This window comes from Trichomycterus rosablanca, chromosome 14 (genome assembly GCF_030014385.1).
Source record: "Trichomycterus rosablanca isolate fTriRos1 chromosome 14, fTriRos1.hap1, whole genome shotgun sequence".
NCBI lineage: Eukaryota > Metazoa > Chordata > Actinopteri > Siluriformes > Trichomycteridae > Trichomycterus > Trichomycterus rosablanca.
The window spans coordinates 14,907,421-14,922,121 of NC_086001.1; the positions used below are offsets into that span (position 1 = coordinate 14,907,421).

Here is a 14,701-nt window from a genome sequence, read left to right on the forward strand (position 1 = left end):
GCATTGCAGTAATCCATGTTCTTGGACTGCTTGTCTTCAGCAAACTGTTTGCGGGCTTTCTTGTGCGTCAGCTTCCTTCTGGGATGACGACCATGCAGACCGAGTTGATGCAGTGTGCGGCGTATGGTCTGAGCACTGACAGGCTGACCTCCCACGTCTTCAACCTCTGCAGCAATGCTGGCAGCACTCATGTGTCTATTTTTTAAAGCCAACCTCTGGATATGACGCCGAACACGTGGACTCAACTTCTTTGGTCGACCCTGGCGAAGCCTGTTCCGAGTGGAACCTGTCCTGGAAAACCGCTGTATGACCTTGGCAACCATGCTGTAGCTCAGTTTCAGGGTGTTAGCAATCTTCTTATAGCCCAGGCCATCTTTGTGGAGAGCAACAATTCTATTTCTCACATCCTCAGAGAGTTCTTTGCCATGAGGTGCCATGTTGAATATCCAGTGGCCAGTATGAGAGAATTGTACCCAAAACACCAAATTTAACAGCCCTGCTCCCCATTTACACCTGGGACCTTGACACATGACACCATGGAGGGACAACGACACATTTGGGCACAATTTGGACATGTTCACTGTGGGGTGTACTCACTTATGTTGCCAGCCATTTAGACATTAATGGCTGTGTGTTGAGTTATTTTCAGAAGACAGTAAATCTACACTGCTATACAAGCTGTACACTGACTACACTAAGTTATATCCAAGTTTCATGTCTATAGTGTTGTCCCATGAAAAGATATAATGAAATATTTGCAGAAATGTGAGGGGTGTACTCACTTTTGTGATACACTGTATATATACAGTATATAAAAGAATTACAATGCTAGCTGGGTTACTGCTCTGAAACATGAGAAACCTAATTTCTTTCTGATCCATTTTATCAGGTGGACATAAAAACAGATGTCACCTACCTTAAAACTTTAAAAACACTATGAACTCATGAAGTCATGCACAAACAAATAATAACATCTGCAGCCTACATTTAATAATCAGTTTTTTTAAAAACAAGTTGGAAAAATAGGAACAGCAGGGATTGTTCTGTAGTGAGTTGGAGGTTAATAAATATTTTTTTGCAATGCAATTTGTGGAGAACGATAAGATAAGAAATACTGTAAAACTTGTGTGTGCCGATGTATTCTGATATAAACTGTATTATGCTCCTGTCCCACCTTTTTACAACTTCTCCCCTGTGTTTCACCGTATCTTGCGTTCTCATTGGCTGTTCGACATAGCACTCATTGCCAGTCGGGCAACTCAGATCCAGATATCTGACAAGCTAGATATCTCTCTTCGGGTAGCGAGTGCTCAACGAGCCGTTCAGATTGAGTTGTTGAGTAGTTCACACAAAGCGATTGAGAGCCGAGTTTCGATCGCCGAGCGAACGCCGAGTTGCCCCCGAGCCGCTGACCAGTCGCCGAGTGGAAATCAGGGCAAAAATCATGTAGTGTGAACTAGACATAAGTAGCACCATCATTACTGGAATCTGAAAAATAAACCTGTTATTCAGTACTTGGCCATGTTATCCATCTGGAGCAAACAACTTGACACTCTGATTGACATGACTTTCTGATTTGCCAGGTCGCTGTACAGTTCACACTACACGACTGAATCTCTTGCACTCGGGAGTCTTTTCAGTCGATGTGTATCTCACACAACACGACTGATCGGCGATAGGGGGTTTCACACTACACGATCTATCACCAACTGGAATCGCAGGCAAACTTCTCTGCTCTCCCAAATATCGTTTTGTCACGAAAACAAACGCGAGAAAGGACGAGGTGTTTACTGATACCACGTCCAAAAATGCACGTCAACAAGTAGCGAGCGATCAAAGTTTGTGCACGTAAAAACAAAGAGAAAAAAATAAATGAATCTTAGTGGATTTCACTTGGATTGTTCTATAGTGAGTTGGAGGTTAATAAATATTTTGCAATGCAACGTTGGTGTTTTGTAGAGAATGATAAGGTCAGAAATACTGTAAAACTTGTGTGTGTGCCGGTGTATTATGATATAAACTGTATTAAGCCCCTGTACAACCTTTTACACACCTCCCCTGCGTTTCTCCTCACGCTGTATCTTGTGTTCTCATTGGCTGTTCGACATAGCACTCAATGCCAGTTGGGCAACTCAGATTGAGATATCTAAAATGTTAGAAATCTCGATCCGGTCGCCGAGCACACCACGAGTGCTCTGCGAGCCGCTCGGATTGAGTTGTTCACACTTAGCGATTGAGAGCCGAGTTTCGATCGCCGAGGGAATGCCGAGTTGCTCCCGAGCCGGGAAATCTAGCGCCGACCAGTCGCCGAGCGAAAATCTGGGCTAAAGTCGTGTAGCGTGAACTAGGCATTACTTTATTGAGATTGTGCAGACGAAAGCAAACTCAGGATTTCAGTGTTACTCTAAACTAACACGTCTACTTTGAGTTTACAGGGAGTAGTGGTGTTGTGGATTTTCTGTCAGTAGTTTGTAAAGAGGCACTAAAAGAGTTCCTAAAAAACACTCTGTTACAAAAAAATACACACACACACTCACACACACACACACACTCAACTCAAAAGAAGCTTTATTGGCATGACAAATAAGGACATTCGTATTGCCAAAGCAAGTTACAGGGAAATATAAAAATAAAAATAAGAGAGAACAAAAATATACAGAACAGTTACATGTGCAAAAATATTATAAAATAGAATAAAATATTAATAAAAACAGTGCAAAATAATAACAATAAAAATTATAATATTTACATTAATGAGGTAGAAAAACGATCAGTTTGTGTGTGTGTGTGTGTGTGTGTGTGTATGTGTGTATGAGACATGGTCACCCACTGTCCCTCACCTGGTGGCAGGTGTGAGTATAGAGTGCTGCTAGTGTGCAGCTCTACACTGGCTTGAGTCACACCTCCTGAGCACCGAAACCTTCTCTGATCCAGACGCTCTCGCACTGCTGGATTTACTTCTACACCTGAGTTGAGTCTGAGTTCAGGGGCCTAGTTAGGGTTTAACTGACATACAAGCACAAACACTGACACATTTTGGCAGAGATCTTTGGTTTATTTACTTATTTTACATTTTTATTTCTTGTTTATTTCTTTTGCTGTGTGCTAAACCTCAGGGACCTGTTTCGATATGATAAGCTGAGGTCTAAGCCAAGCTCCGGGCTGTATCACTGGTCCTGTTTTTTTTTTCTTCTCCATCAATCATTCACTCTATCTCAGCTCACCGATCGGGAAGGGTTGTCTTACCCAATAGGCATCCTGAGCAGAGATTCTATTACCCAGTCCTGGCACAAAGCTTTCTTCAGTTCAGTGGTCATAGAAATACTCCAGTACACAACACTCACACAACACGGACACTGCAACCATAGCAACTTACTAAACACTACAATTAGCTGGATAGCGATTGTTTCAGTCGGTCTCGAACTCTTTTATTGTGTTTGGTTTGTCTTATGATTTGCATCCTAATTGGTTGGGAAAAATGCATTTCATGTCACTCGCTTTTCTGATAAGTTGCATTTTTTGTACTTTTAAAACAGCAGCTTTTTTTAGAGCTTTGTGATTCTGATAGCAGTGAGGCCGCTAATGCTGCTTTGTCTAATACTAAATATAAAAGTGGGTGCACGTGATCCCATTTTAAATATAGCTTAAATAATTCCATGTGCAGTTGTTTAATTTCGTTAATAAACATTCAGATCGTCGCTCAGGTGGCGCAGCAATTAAATACGCTAGCACACCAGAGCTGGGATTTCGAATACATCGTATCGAATCTCAGCTCTGCCATCCGACTGCTGTTCATCCAAGGAGGGACCTCATAACTGATGCAATTACGACCTCTGCTGGCTGATTGATGCCGTCTGCAGAGAGTAGAGGAATAACGCTGATCAGGGTGTGGCTCTCCGTGCACAAGGCTGATCGCATATGAACTTGCCTGGTTCAGGTGAAAAGATGCAGTCGCTCTCCTCAATCGGGGTGGGGGTCAGCACCAGTAGAGAGGAAGCATAACGCAATTGGGTAACAAATTGGACGCGCTAAAATACGGGAGAAAAAGGGAGAAAAAGCATAAAAAAGATCTTAGGCTATTAAAGATTAGAATAGTGAACAGAGTTGTCCTAGTTGAATAGTTGTCCTTACAAAGCTTTGTACAATGTTATTCACTTTCCCAAATAAATGCCTCAGTTTGATACTGAAATCGGTAAAAAATATATAAAAAGATATAAAAGATATAAAAGATAAAAAATATAAAAGAAATATATTTATTGCATTAGCTCATGCAGTCAGAGCTCAGTAGTTAAGGTACTGGACTTGTGAACAGAAAGTTGCTGTTTTAAGTCTCACCACTACCAGGTTGCCACTTTTGGGCCATTGAGCAAGGCCCTTAACCCTCGGTTTGCTTGGATTGTGTACAGTGAAAATTGTAAGTCACTTTGGATAAAAGCCAAAAGTCAGTATTTTTATGCTCACTTTTGAAAGTGTGTATGTGTGTGTGTCTGTGATATTTCACAGATACCCAGCGATGTCTGCAGGCAGTGGAGCGCCTGCAGGCGCGTCTAAAAGAGAAGGGGGGTGACGTGCCCTCTGATGAGAAATTGAGCCTGCTCAAATCTGTCCTGCAAAGCCCAATGTTCCACCAAATCCTCGCTCTCCAGAAATCTGTACATCATCTGAGGGAACAGGTAAGATCACTGTATTATTTACAAACCACTATTGTCCTGAGCGCAATGGAGACCAAAATAAGACCAAAACCGTTATTACTCACAACAAGGACAGAACCAAAACTAGAACAGGAGCCCACGCATAAAAATGCTTTCAGTTTAATATTCACTCTACAGCGGATATTACGATTCAAAGCCCACTATATAAGATTAATCACACTAGCGAAATATGCCTGTAATATGCAAAACAGAGATTACATAAATAAATATAATCAATAAATTAAATGTTTTTTACTTGCCAGTTTGGGCAGCACGGTGGCTAAGTGGGTAGCACTGTCGCCTCACAGCAATAAGGTCCTGGGTTTGATCCCCAGGTGGGGCGGTCCGGGTCCTTTCTGTGTGGAGTTTGCATGTTCTCCCTGTGTCTGCATGGGTTTACTCCGGGAGCTCCGGTTTCCTTCCACAGTCCAAAGACATGCAAGTGAGGTGAATTGGAGATACAAAAAAATTGTATATGACTGTGATTGATATTAAACTTGTGAGCTGATGAACCTTGTGTAATGAGTAACTACTGTTTCTCTCATCAATGTAACCAAAAGTGTAAAACATGACGTCAAAATCCTAATAAACAAACAAACAAACTTGCCAGTTTTATTCACACTAAATTGTATTAAATTTAGTTTAAGTCTAATGTTAAGTCTTGACGTAAAACAGAAGCAATAATTATGTCTGTTCTGCATGTAGGTGTTGTGTTTTCAAACCTGATGAAAGCAGAACATGGCACAGCAATCAAGCGTACACAAATCACACCCACTTTTACATTTAAACACCTCAGCAATTTGTTTAGCATATACTTTTCTCTAGTTTAGCCTATTCGTCATTGCATTTAAAAGCACATCAGGTCACGAAGTATCTTATGCTAGCACACGCCTCCTTTAACATGTGTGCAGCCATAGAGCTTTTTTTAGAGCACATTCATTTATTTATTATTTATTTATTTGCGATCTTCCTCAGCAGGTTTTTTGGCAGAACCAGCCATTAACCTTAGTGCAATGGGTACCAGGGCTTTCTCCTATGTTGCACCTAAACTCTGGAACACACTCCCCACCCATATTCGAACATTGCAATCCATCGCAGAATTCAAAATGGCTCTTAAAACTCATCTTTTTAAACTGGCTTATTCACTTTAACATATCTTGTACTTTTTGTTTTATGCTTGTGTGTTGTGATAATTTGTTTGTTGTAGTTGTAATAACTTATTGTATGTTTTAGTTCTTGTTTTAGTTGATGTAAGGCACCAACAAATAAATGTATTATTATTATTATTATTATTTATGCAGAAAGCTTTACCACTGAGAGAAATGCTATGCCGTCTATATTAATATATGCATGTTGGTGCATGTATTTCCCATACAGTCTCTGTTCCTCTTCTATCTCTCTTTTACACTAAATCGCTGCACTGCTTTGGTATTGGACTTCTGTGCCACCTGCGCACCCCTTGTAGTTGGGTTGTTGGCATTACTAATGAGACATTAGTGCCCATTATGATGAATCTAATATGCCCACACAGTTACAGTTAAATCATTGAGGTTACATCATAGGCATTGAAGCAAGATATGTCCAGCTGATTGCAGATTTCAGATACTACTGCAGGTGTTTACACTGTGCCAGTACAGAGTACATTGTATTTACCAGGCACTGTCAGTATACTTGGTACCCATCATGCAGTGCACTCTTCTTGAGTTCTTTACTATGACTCATAGTTTGTCACTTGAGTCTGCGTGTGGAGTCGCTCATTTGCTCATTATGGGGCCTTGAGCTACTGGGTCATTTGTTTCCACAGTCACACACACCAGATGGAGAACATTTCACTCCAGCAATAGAAAAAACAGGTTATCACTCACAAGTCTGACCTTGTAAAACTTTAAATCAAATAAATATACGTCAGCTGTTTATTCTTCCAACTGTTTATGTAATCTTGGCCAGCGTTGGACATCTGCACTCTACAGAATAATGCATTTGCACAAATATTTACTTCCCTAATACACTGGATGAGCTGCTGTTTAGAAATGTGAAGTTGCTTGCATAACATGGTTCGAACGAGGAGTGTGGTGATGAGCATAATTACATAATTGCATAATTTCTGGTTCTTTTTTACTTCTCTGACCTATAGGCTCGTTATGCCCCAATGTCCAATTTGGTCAGACGCTTAACTCTAGAAAGGTTTAAGGTTCTTACAAAATTAAGTAGGCCACTGTGGACCTGGGATCACTTAAACCCTAGATATTGTTTTATTTTCTTACCTCGATCTATGCTTTGCCACTGTTTGACTACAGTGATCTACAGATGGTTTTTTGGACAGTGTAAATTGTGGGCCTTTATAGACCCAGGTGTGTGCCTTTCCAGACTATGTCCAGTTATTCCAAATTGCAACATGTGGACCCCAGTTAAGTCTAGACACTTCACAAGGATGGGCTATTAGCAAGTGTAGATTGATGGACAAAAATGCCAGTTATATTAATTCAGCATTAAATCCACAAGACAATAAAGTGCACAAAAAGTCAATGAATCTAAATATGTTCTGAAGGTACTGTTTACATAGATTTATATTTTATTTATTTCCATTAATTCTATAATTTATTGTATAATTCTAATATAATAAAACACATTAATATAGTGATTAAACAAATTTTCCTCTTATCAGTTTTTCATAATTACAGTAAAAATACAATACAATTATTATTATTTATTTACAACTTGTAGGGTCTAGAAGACAAAATCTTTGCATTAATAGCTTATTTGTGTATGAAGTGAAGTTTTCTTTTTTAAAAGATTTGAGGCTTTCAGACTGCACCAGTTTTGTGTATTAAACATCTGGGTTTAACATGTGTGAGTAAATTGGGAAACTATGTGTGCTATGTTGGGGGAGGCAGAAATAGGGGAGGACTGAAGATAATCAACTCCCTTCTTTCTCCTTCTATCTGCTGTTCAGTTATTTTCCCCTGCTTTTCACAGTTTGTCTACAACGTTATCTTTTATGAATTTCTCATTTTTTAATTTATCATGGTCAGGGTCACAACGGGTCAGGTTTAACCGTCGGCACAAGGCAGAAATACCCTAGACAGGCTGCGAATCCATTGCAATGTTTTGACCATCCCCTCTCCTCACACATAGTCAACCATGTCTGTGTGAATGCTCAGCCGATATTAACATCAAACGCGGACGGGTGGGCAAGTGCCACAAAAACATTATTGACAATAAAAAAGCACTAAAGCTATGATTCACCAGCCACTTTATTCTGCTAAAGTTAACATAGACAGCATGAACATAATTCAGTTCCAGTTCACTACAGTTAAACACTTACTCTTTCATTGCTTCAACTTTAGCCTAGTTAATAACAGAATAGTGATAAAAGTACAGGGGTGGACTCAGGAACTGCTTACATGTATTTTGAAAATGTGTCATACACTAAATCATCCTGCATTATGAAACTTCCATGCAATACCATATTTCCAAACTAACTCTGTTAAAGTTCTTGGCATTAATACACACACTTGGTGGTTCAGGTGTTTACATACATACATTTCAAAAAAAGTTTAGACTGGGGCATGTTTATTACTGTTTATTATTAGAACTTATCTTTCCTTTTAACTATGTTCTGTAATAACTGTAGTAGTAAAAGTGGCTTTGTTTCCATTTTTGCTTGATATAACACTTAAGGTACTTACCTGAATCCACTCTAGCACTTGCACTCTCTTACATGAAAAATGTGGCTTTGCATTTTCTACATCCTTAAAAAAGATAAAGTATACATGCAAGCAGATGTTCATCTTGGTGGTTTATTTATGCCTTTACAGATGTCCACTCACCCCCTACCCTGCCATTAAAAATCTGTTAATTGAATTATGCGGTGTTAGCAGTTGGGCTGGTCTTATCCTTTTTTGCATAGACATTTGTTCTTTTTAAAAGCAATTTGAAAGGTGAACTTGTAAAACCACAAAACACATTTGCACTTTACATCATTCCATCTTTTTAACTTTTAATAGCATTTTTGGTCTTAAATTCTCCCCTGCCCAAACTTGGAATGTGTTTCAGGCTTCAAATTAGAAATAAGCATGTATACACAAAGTAGGCTTGTTAAGGTGGAACAATAAATATATCTTCTTTGTGCTTTTTTAAATTAAACACTTGTAAAAGGCAAATTACAAATCAATGCTTTCTGTTTATTAGAATTTTACCCACTGTCCCAACTTTATTTGGAATTGGCTTTATAGATTTTACAATCTGAAATGCATTCAGATTAATTCTGAGTTTCTTTTTAAGAAATATTCTCAGCAGAAGATTAAGGTCCAACATTGTGGAATAAAATACATAAATACATAATGCAGGTTGGACAGTTTAGGAACAGCACCACAAAGTTGTGCGCAGATGTTTTCTGAGTCATATTTTGTCTTGGTAATTGATGCAAAATATTTTGTATTTTATCAAATCTGTGCAGGTGGGCGACTGCGAAAGGTAATTAAGCAGATCTAGAGTTTAATGAAGAGCATGTGTGTCCATATGGCCATATGAGCGGAGGAATTATCCTGTAATCATTATAAATAAATGGCTATTTTTTTTCATTTCATCATGGCTATTTATGTTTTTAGATAATGAATAAATACAAAACGCAGTTAAACCCACCCAGGGAGCAGAATAATATTTCAAATGATTTAGACATATTTTTTTTTCTCTTTCTTGTTCACAGGCTCCGTGCGTTAACTCAGATTGTACCGGCGGATATGTGGAGTCGACTCAAATTAATGGGCAGCCCTCAGCAGAGGAGCACGGTCATATCATTCACGCCATAGCTCAGGTGACAAGAACACAAAATGAAGAATTATTATTATTTGTATCCACTTTTATAACAGGGCTATGTACAGTCTCTGAAGCAGAAGTGGTCAAATGTTTTTTCCTAGTTGTAAACCATGTTTGAGTGTAATTATTACAATAAGCATTACCAAAAAGGTATTTTATGTCATTTCCAAACTGGAACGCAAACACAGTAAAATACAGATTGTTTCTTTGATTAAAAGTTAAGGTACAACTAATTTTAGATGTATATATATATATACTGATCAGCCATAACATTAAAACCACCTCCTTGTTTCTACACTCTCACACTGCCCATTTTAGCCTGCTTTCATGCTGTTCTTTAATGGTCAGGACCACTACAGAGCAGGTATTATGTGGGTGGTGGGTCATTCTCAGCACTGACATGATTGTGGTGTGTTAGTGTGTGTTGTGCTGGTATGAGTGGATCAGACACAGCAGTGCTGCTGGAGTTTTTAAATACCGTGTCCACTCGCTGTCCACTCTATTAGACACTCCTACCTAGTTGGTCCACCTTGTAGATGTAAAGTCAGAGACGATCGCTCATCTATTGCTGCTGTTTGAGTTGGTCATCTTCTAGACCTTAATCAATCAGAATCAGAATCAGAATCAGAATACTTTATTGATCCCCGAGGGGAAATTTCAGATGTTACAGTTGCTCAGATTGTATATATGTATTAAGAATATTAAAAGGTAAGAATATATTAAAAAGTAAAGTAAAGTAAAAACGCTCTTAAAATAAAGTGGCAAAACGCTCTTAAAATACACTTAAAACGCTCTTAAAATAAAGTGGCAGATGCAGTGGTGACATATATTGCACTATTTATGATACAACTATCATATTGCACGTATTGTAAGGTCTATTACTTAAGTGAGGAGTTGTAAAGTTTGATGGCCACAGGTAGGAATGACCTCTTGTGGCGCTCCGTGGTGCTTTTGGGTGGAATGAGTCTTTGACTGAACGTGCTTCTGTGTCTTTCCAGTGTGTTGTACAGTGGGTGAGAGGTATTGTCCATAATGGACTTCAGCTTAGACAGCATCCTCCTCTCTGACACTGTCGTCAGCGAGTCCAGCTCCACACCCACCACATCACTGGCCTTACGGATCAGTTTGTTCAGTCTGTTGGCATCTGCCACCTTCAGCCTGCTGCCCCAGCATGCAACTGCATAAAGGATAGCACTCGCCACCACAGACTCATAAAAGATCTTTAGCATAGTCCTGCAGATGTTGAAAGACCTTAGCCGTCTCAAAAAGTAGAGACGACTTTGGCCCTTCCTGTAGAGGGTTTCCGTGTTTTTACTCCAGTCGAGTTTATTGTCTATGTACACTCCCAGGTATTTGTAGTCCTCAACAGTGTCCACACGGACCCCATTGATGGACACAGGGGTCACCGGTGCCTTTTTTCTTCTCATGTCCACAACCAGCTCTTTTGTCTTTGTCACATTAAGCTGTAGATGGTTCAGCTCGCACCATGTGACAAAGTCCTTCACCGTAGCCCTGTACTCGTCCTCATCACCCTTGCTGATACATCCAGCTATCGCTGAGTCATCAGAAAATTTCTGAAGTAAAGTACAAGTATTGTTCAATGGTCACAGAACGCTGCCCATGGGTCGCAGTTGGCTGGATGTTTTTGGTTGGTGGACTATTCTCAGTCCAGCAGTGACAGTAAGGTATTTAAAAACTCCATCAGCATTGCTATGTCTTATCCCCTCCTACCAGCACAACATACACTAACACACCACCACCATGTCAGTGTCACTGTAGTGTTCTGAATGATCCACCACCTAAATAATACCCGCTCTGTAGTGGTCCTGTGGGGGTCCTGACCATTGAAGAACAGCATGAAAGGGGGCTAACAAAGCATGCAGAGAAACAGATAGACTACAGTCAGTAATTGTAGAACTACAAAGTGCAGAAACTATATACAGTGTATCACAAAAGTGAGTACACCCCTCACATTTCTGCAAATATTTTATTATATCTTTTCATGGGACAACACTATAGAAATAAAACTTGGATATAACTTAGAGTAGTCAGTGTACAACTTGTATAGCAGTGTAGATTTACTGTCTTCTGAAAATAACTCAACACACAGCCATTAATGTCTAAATGGCTGGCAACATAAGTGAGTACACCCCACAGTGAACATGTCCAAATTGTGCCCAAAGTGTCAATATTTTGTGTGACCACCATTATTATCCAGCACTGCCTTAACCCTCCTGGGCATGGAATTCACCAGAGCTGCACAGGTTGCTACTGGAATCCTCTTCCACTCCTCCATGATGACATCACAGAGCTGGTGGATGTTAGACACCTTGAACTCCTCCACCTTCCACTTGAGGATGCGCCACAGGTGCTCAATTGGGTTTAGTCCATCACCTTTACCTTCAGCTTCCTCAGCAAGGCAGTTGTCATCTTGGAGGTTGTGTTTGGGGTCGTTATCCTGTTGGAAAACAGGAGGGAGGGGATCATGCTCTGTTTCAGAAAGTCACAGTACATGTTGGAATTCATGTTTCCCTCAATGAACTGCAGCTCCCCAGTGCCAGCAACACTCATGCAGCCCAAGACCATGATGCTACCACCACCATGCTTGACTGTAGGCAAGATACAGTTGTCTTGGTACTTCTCACCAGGGCGCCGCCACACATGCTGGACACCATCTGAGCCAAACAAGTTTATCTTTGTCTCGTCAGACCACAGGGCATTCCAGTAATCCATGTTCTTGGACTGCTTGTCTTCAGCAAACTGTGGATATGACGCCAAACACGTGGACTCAACTTCTTTGGTCGACCCTGGCGAAGCCTGTTCCGAGTGGAACCTGTCCTGGAAAACCGCTGTATGACCTTGGCCACCAAGCTGTAGCTCAGTTTCAGGGTGTTAGCAATCTTCTTATAGCCCAGGCCATCTTTGTGGAGAGCAACAATTCTATTTCTCACATCCTCAGAGAGTTCTTTGCCATGAGGTGCCATGTTGAATATCCAGTGGCCAGTATGAGAGAATTGTACCCAAAACACCAAATTTAACAGCCCTGCTCCCCATTTACACCTGGGACCTTGACACATGACACCAGGGAGGGACAACGACACATTTGGGCACAATTTGGACATGTTCACTGTGGGGTGTACTCACTTATGTTGCCAGCTATTTAGACATTAATGGCTGTGTGTTGAGTTATTTTCAGAAGACAGTAAATCTACACTGCTATACAAGCTGTACACTGACTACTCTAAGTTATATCCAAGTTTCATGTCTATAGTGTTGTCCCATGAAAAGATATAATGAAATATTTGCAGAAATGTGAGGGGTGTACTCACTTTTGTGATACACTGTATATATATATATATATATATATGTGTGTGTGTGTGTGTGTGTTTAAATACATGTAATAATGTGATTATGTATCAGTGCATTGTGAAAAGGTTGTAATTCATGTTGTGTGTGGGTTTGTGTGGGTTTGTGTGTGTGTGTGTGTGTGTGTCGGTTTGATGTAAACAGGGTCGAACGGTGACTCATATTGACCTGATAAAGCCAGTATCAGGAGGTCTGGGCTTCAGTGTGGTAGGACTGCGAAATGAAAACAAAGGAGAACTTGGTATTTTCATACAGGAGATACAGCCAGGAAGTGTTGCATACTGGTAATCGTGCTATTTCTTTACAAATACACAAACACACACAGACACACAAAAATATGTGCAGTGGATTCAGAAACAATCTCTTTAAATTGTCTTTCACTGAATTTTTCCTTTTCTGTGAAAAAGACGTGTACAAATCCTGCAGCTTTCTGTAGAGAGGCCGGTTTAATCGATTAATAATCTCTATCTTGTGTAACATTCCAGGCAGGCTAAAACATCTTGAAGATAAATTGCACTTGTGTAGCTAGACAGAACCATACAAAGCCTCTGTCTCTTCTGAGTTCAGTTTCATCCTCTGGATTTAGGACTGGTAAACAAGGAGTTCGGCAATAAATTACTGGACTGAATGTCCAGAGCAATAAATTAACTCGGATAAAATCCAGCAATAAATTGCTAGCGCTGTTTTATCTCTGGTTATTTTTCTCTATGCTACAAAAATGATGGTTCATTAAAGGGATGAGATCAGATCTTGGAAATAAATAGAGGTATTGTGTCTGGACTAGGAGAAACTTTAAACAATATAGTTCTTCAATTCAATCACTTCTGTAGCAAATCAGTGATTTTCACAAACTAAGAAAAAAGACAGTTTAAAAAAAACTGTTTATCTGTTGACCCCAAAGTTGTGTTAGATGTGTTTGATAAGGATCAGATTAAATAAATTCAGTGTTTCTATACATTTGTTATCTGGTTTTAGTTAGAATGATTTTTTTTCTCTATTGTTTATCAGTGATGGTAAACTGAAGGAAGGAGATCAGATCCTGGCAATAAATGGACAGCCCCTGGACCAGAACATAAGTCATCAGCAGGCCATCACTCTACTACAGAAAGCATCTGAGCATGTGCAGATAACGGTGGCCAGAGGTGCAATTCCTCAGCTCTCCAGCCCCATAGTGTCCAGAACTCCCAGCGCTGCCAGTACACTGTCTGCACATTCAAGTGGGGTAAGCATGTACACATGAGCACATACATATCCAGCCATTTATTTCAATATATATTCAACCATTAATCATAAAATGCTTCGACCAGATATCTAATTACTGATTATTGAAATATTTACCTAATGACATTATCTACATTATTACTCATCCAATAAGCGTCATTTGTTTATTAAGTCATTTATCAAGTTGGTCATTAATTTGCACACTTTTATCTATTTGTTCTTTGAACCCTTTTATTACTTCATTGATTCAATCTATTCATCTATCCATAATCATACCCATTTATCTACTCATCATTGATTATTTCATTCTCTAATAAATCAGCCTGTGACACCCTCTTCCACCATCAGAGGGGTGCGTAGTTAGAGCTAACTGCATGTCCCAGGGGCCCTAGCGCTCATTAGCACTAATATGCTGCATTCATTCAGCCCATTGCTGACTTACTGCATTGCGCTTGCCACAGCCGGTATACCGGTAGACGGCCGGTATTGCGGTTGCCATGTTTATTCAGAGAGCTGTATTATTTACTGTAGTAAATCATAAAAGAAAATAAAAGTTTTAAGTGATCAGTGATCCACCCCTTCCATGTCTATTTAGCAGTCATGGC

At 39.8% G+C, this 14,701-nt stretch overlaps 1 protein-coding gene across 11 annotated transcripts in view; it reads left to right on the plus strand.

Annotated features, from left to right (window-relative positions):
* LOC134326969 (multiple PDZ domain protein) overlaps positions 1-14,701 on the plus strand; it is an 80,907-nt gene that overhangs the window by 14,226 nt on the left and 51,980 nt on the right. For all 11 annotated transcript variants that reach the window (XM_063009050.1, XM_063009055.1, XM_063009056.1 and 8 more), the window contains exons 3-6: positions 4,504-4,673; positions 9,400-9,507; positions 13,020-13,159; positions 13,884-14,097. In XM_063009050.1, coding sequence (XP_062865120.1) covers positions 4,504-4,673; positions 9,400-9,507; positions 13,020-13,159; positions 13,884-14,097 — 632 coding nt within the window. The remainder of the gene's footprint in view (positions 1-4,503; positions 4,674-9,399; positions 9,508-13,019; positions 13,160-13,883; positions 14,098-14,701) is intronic.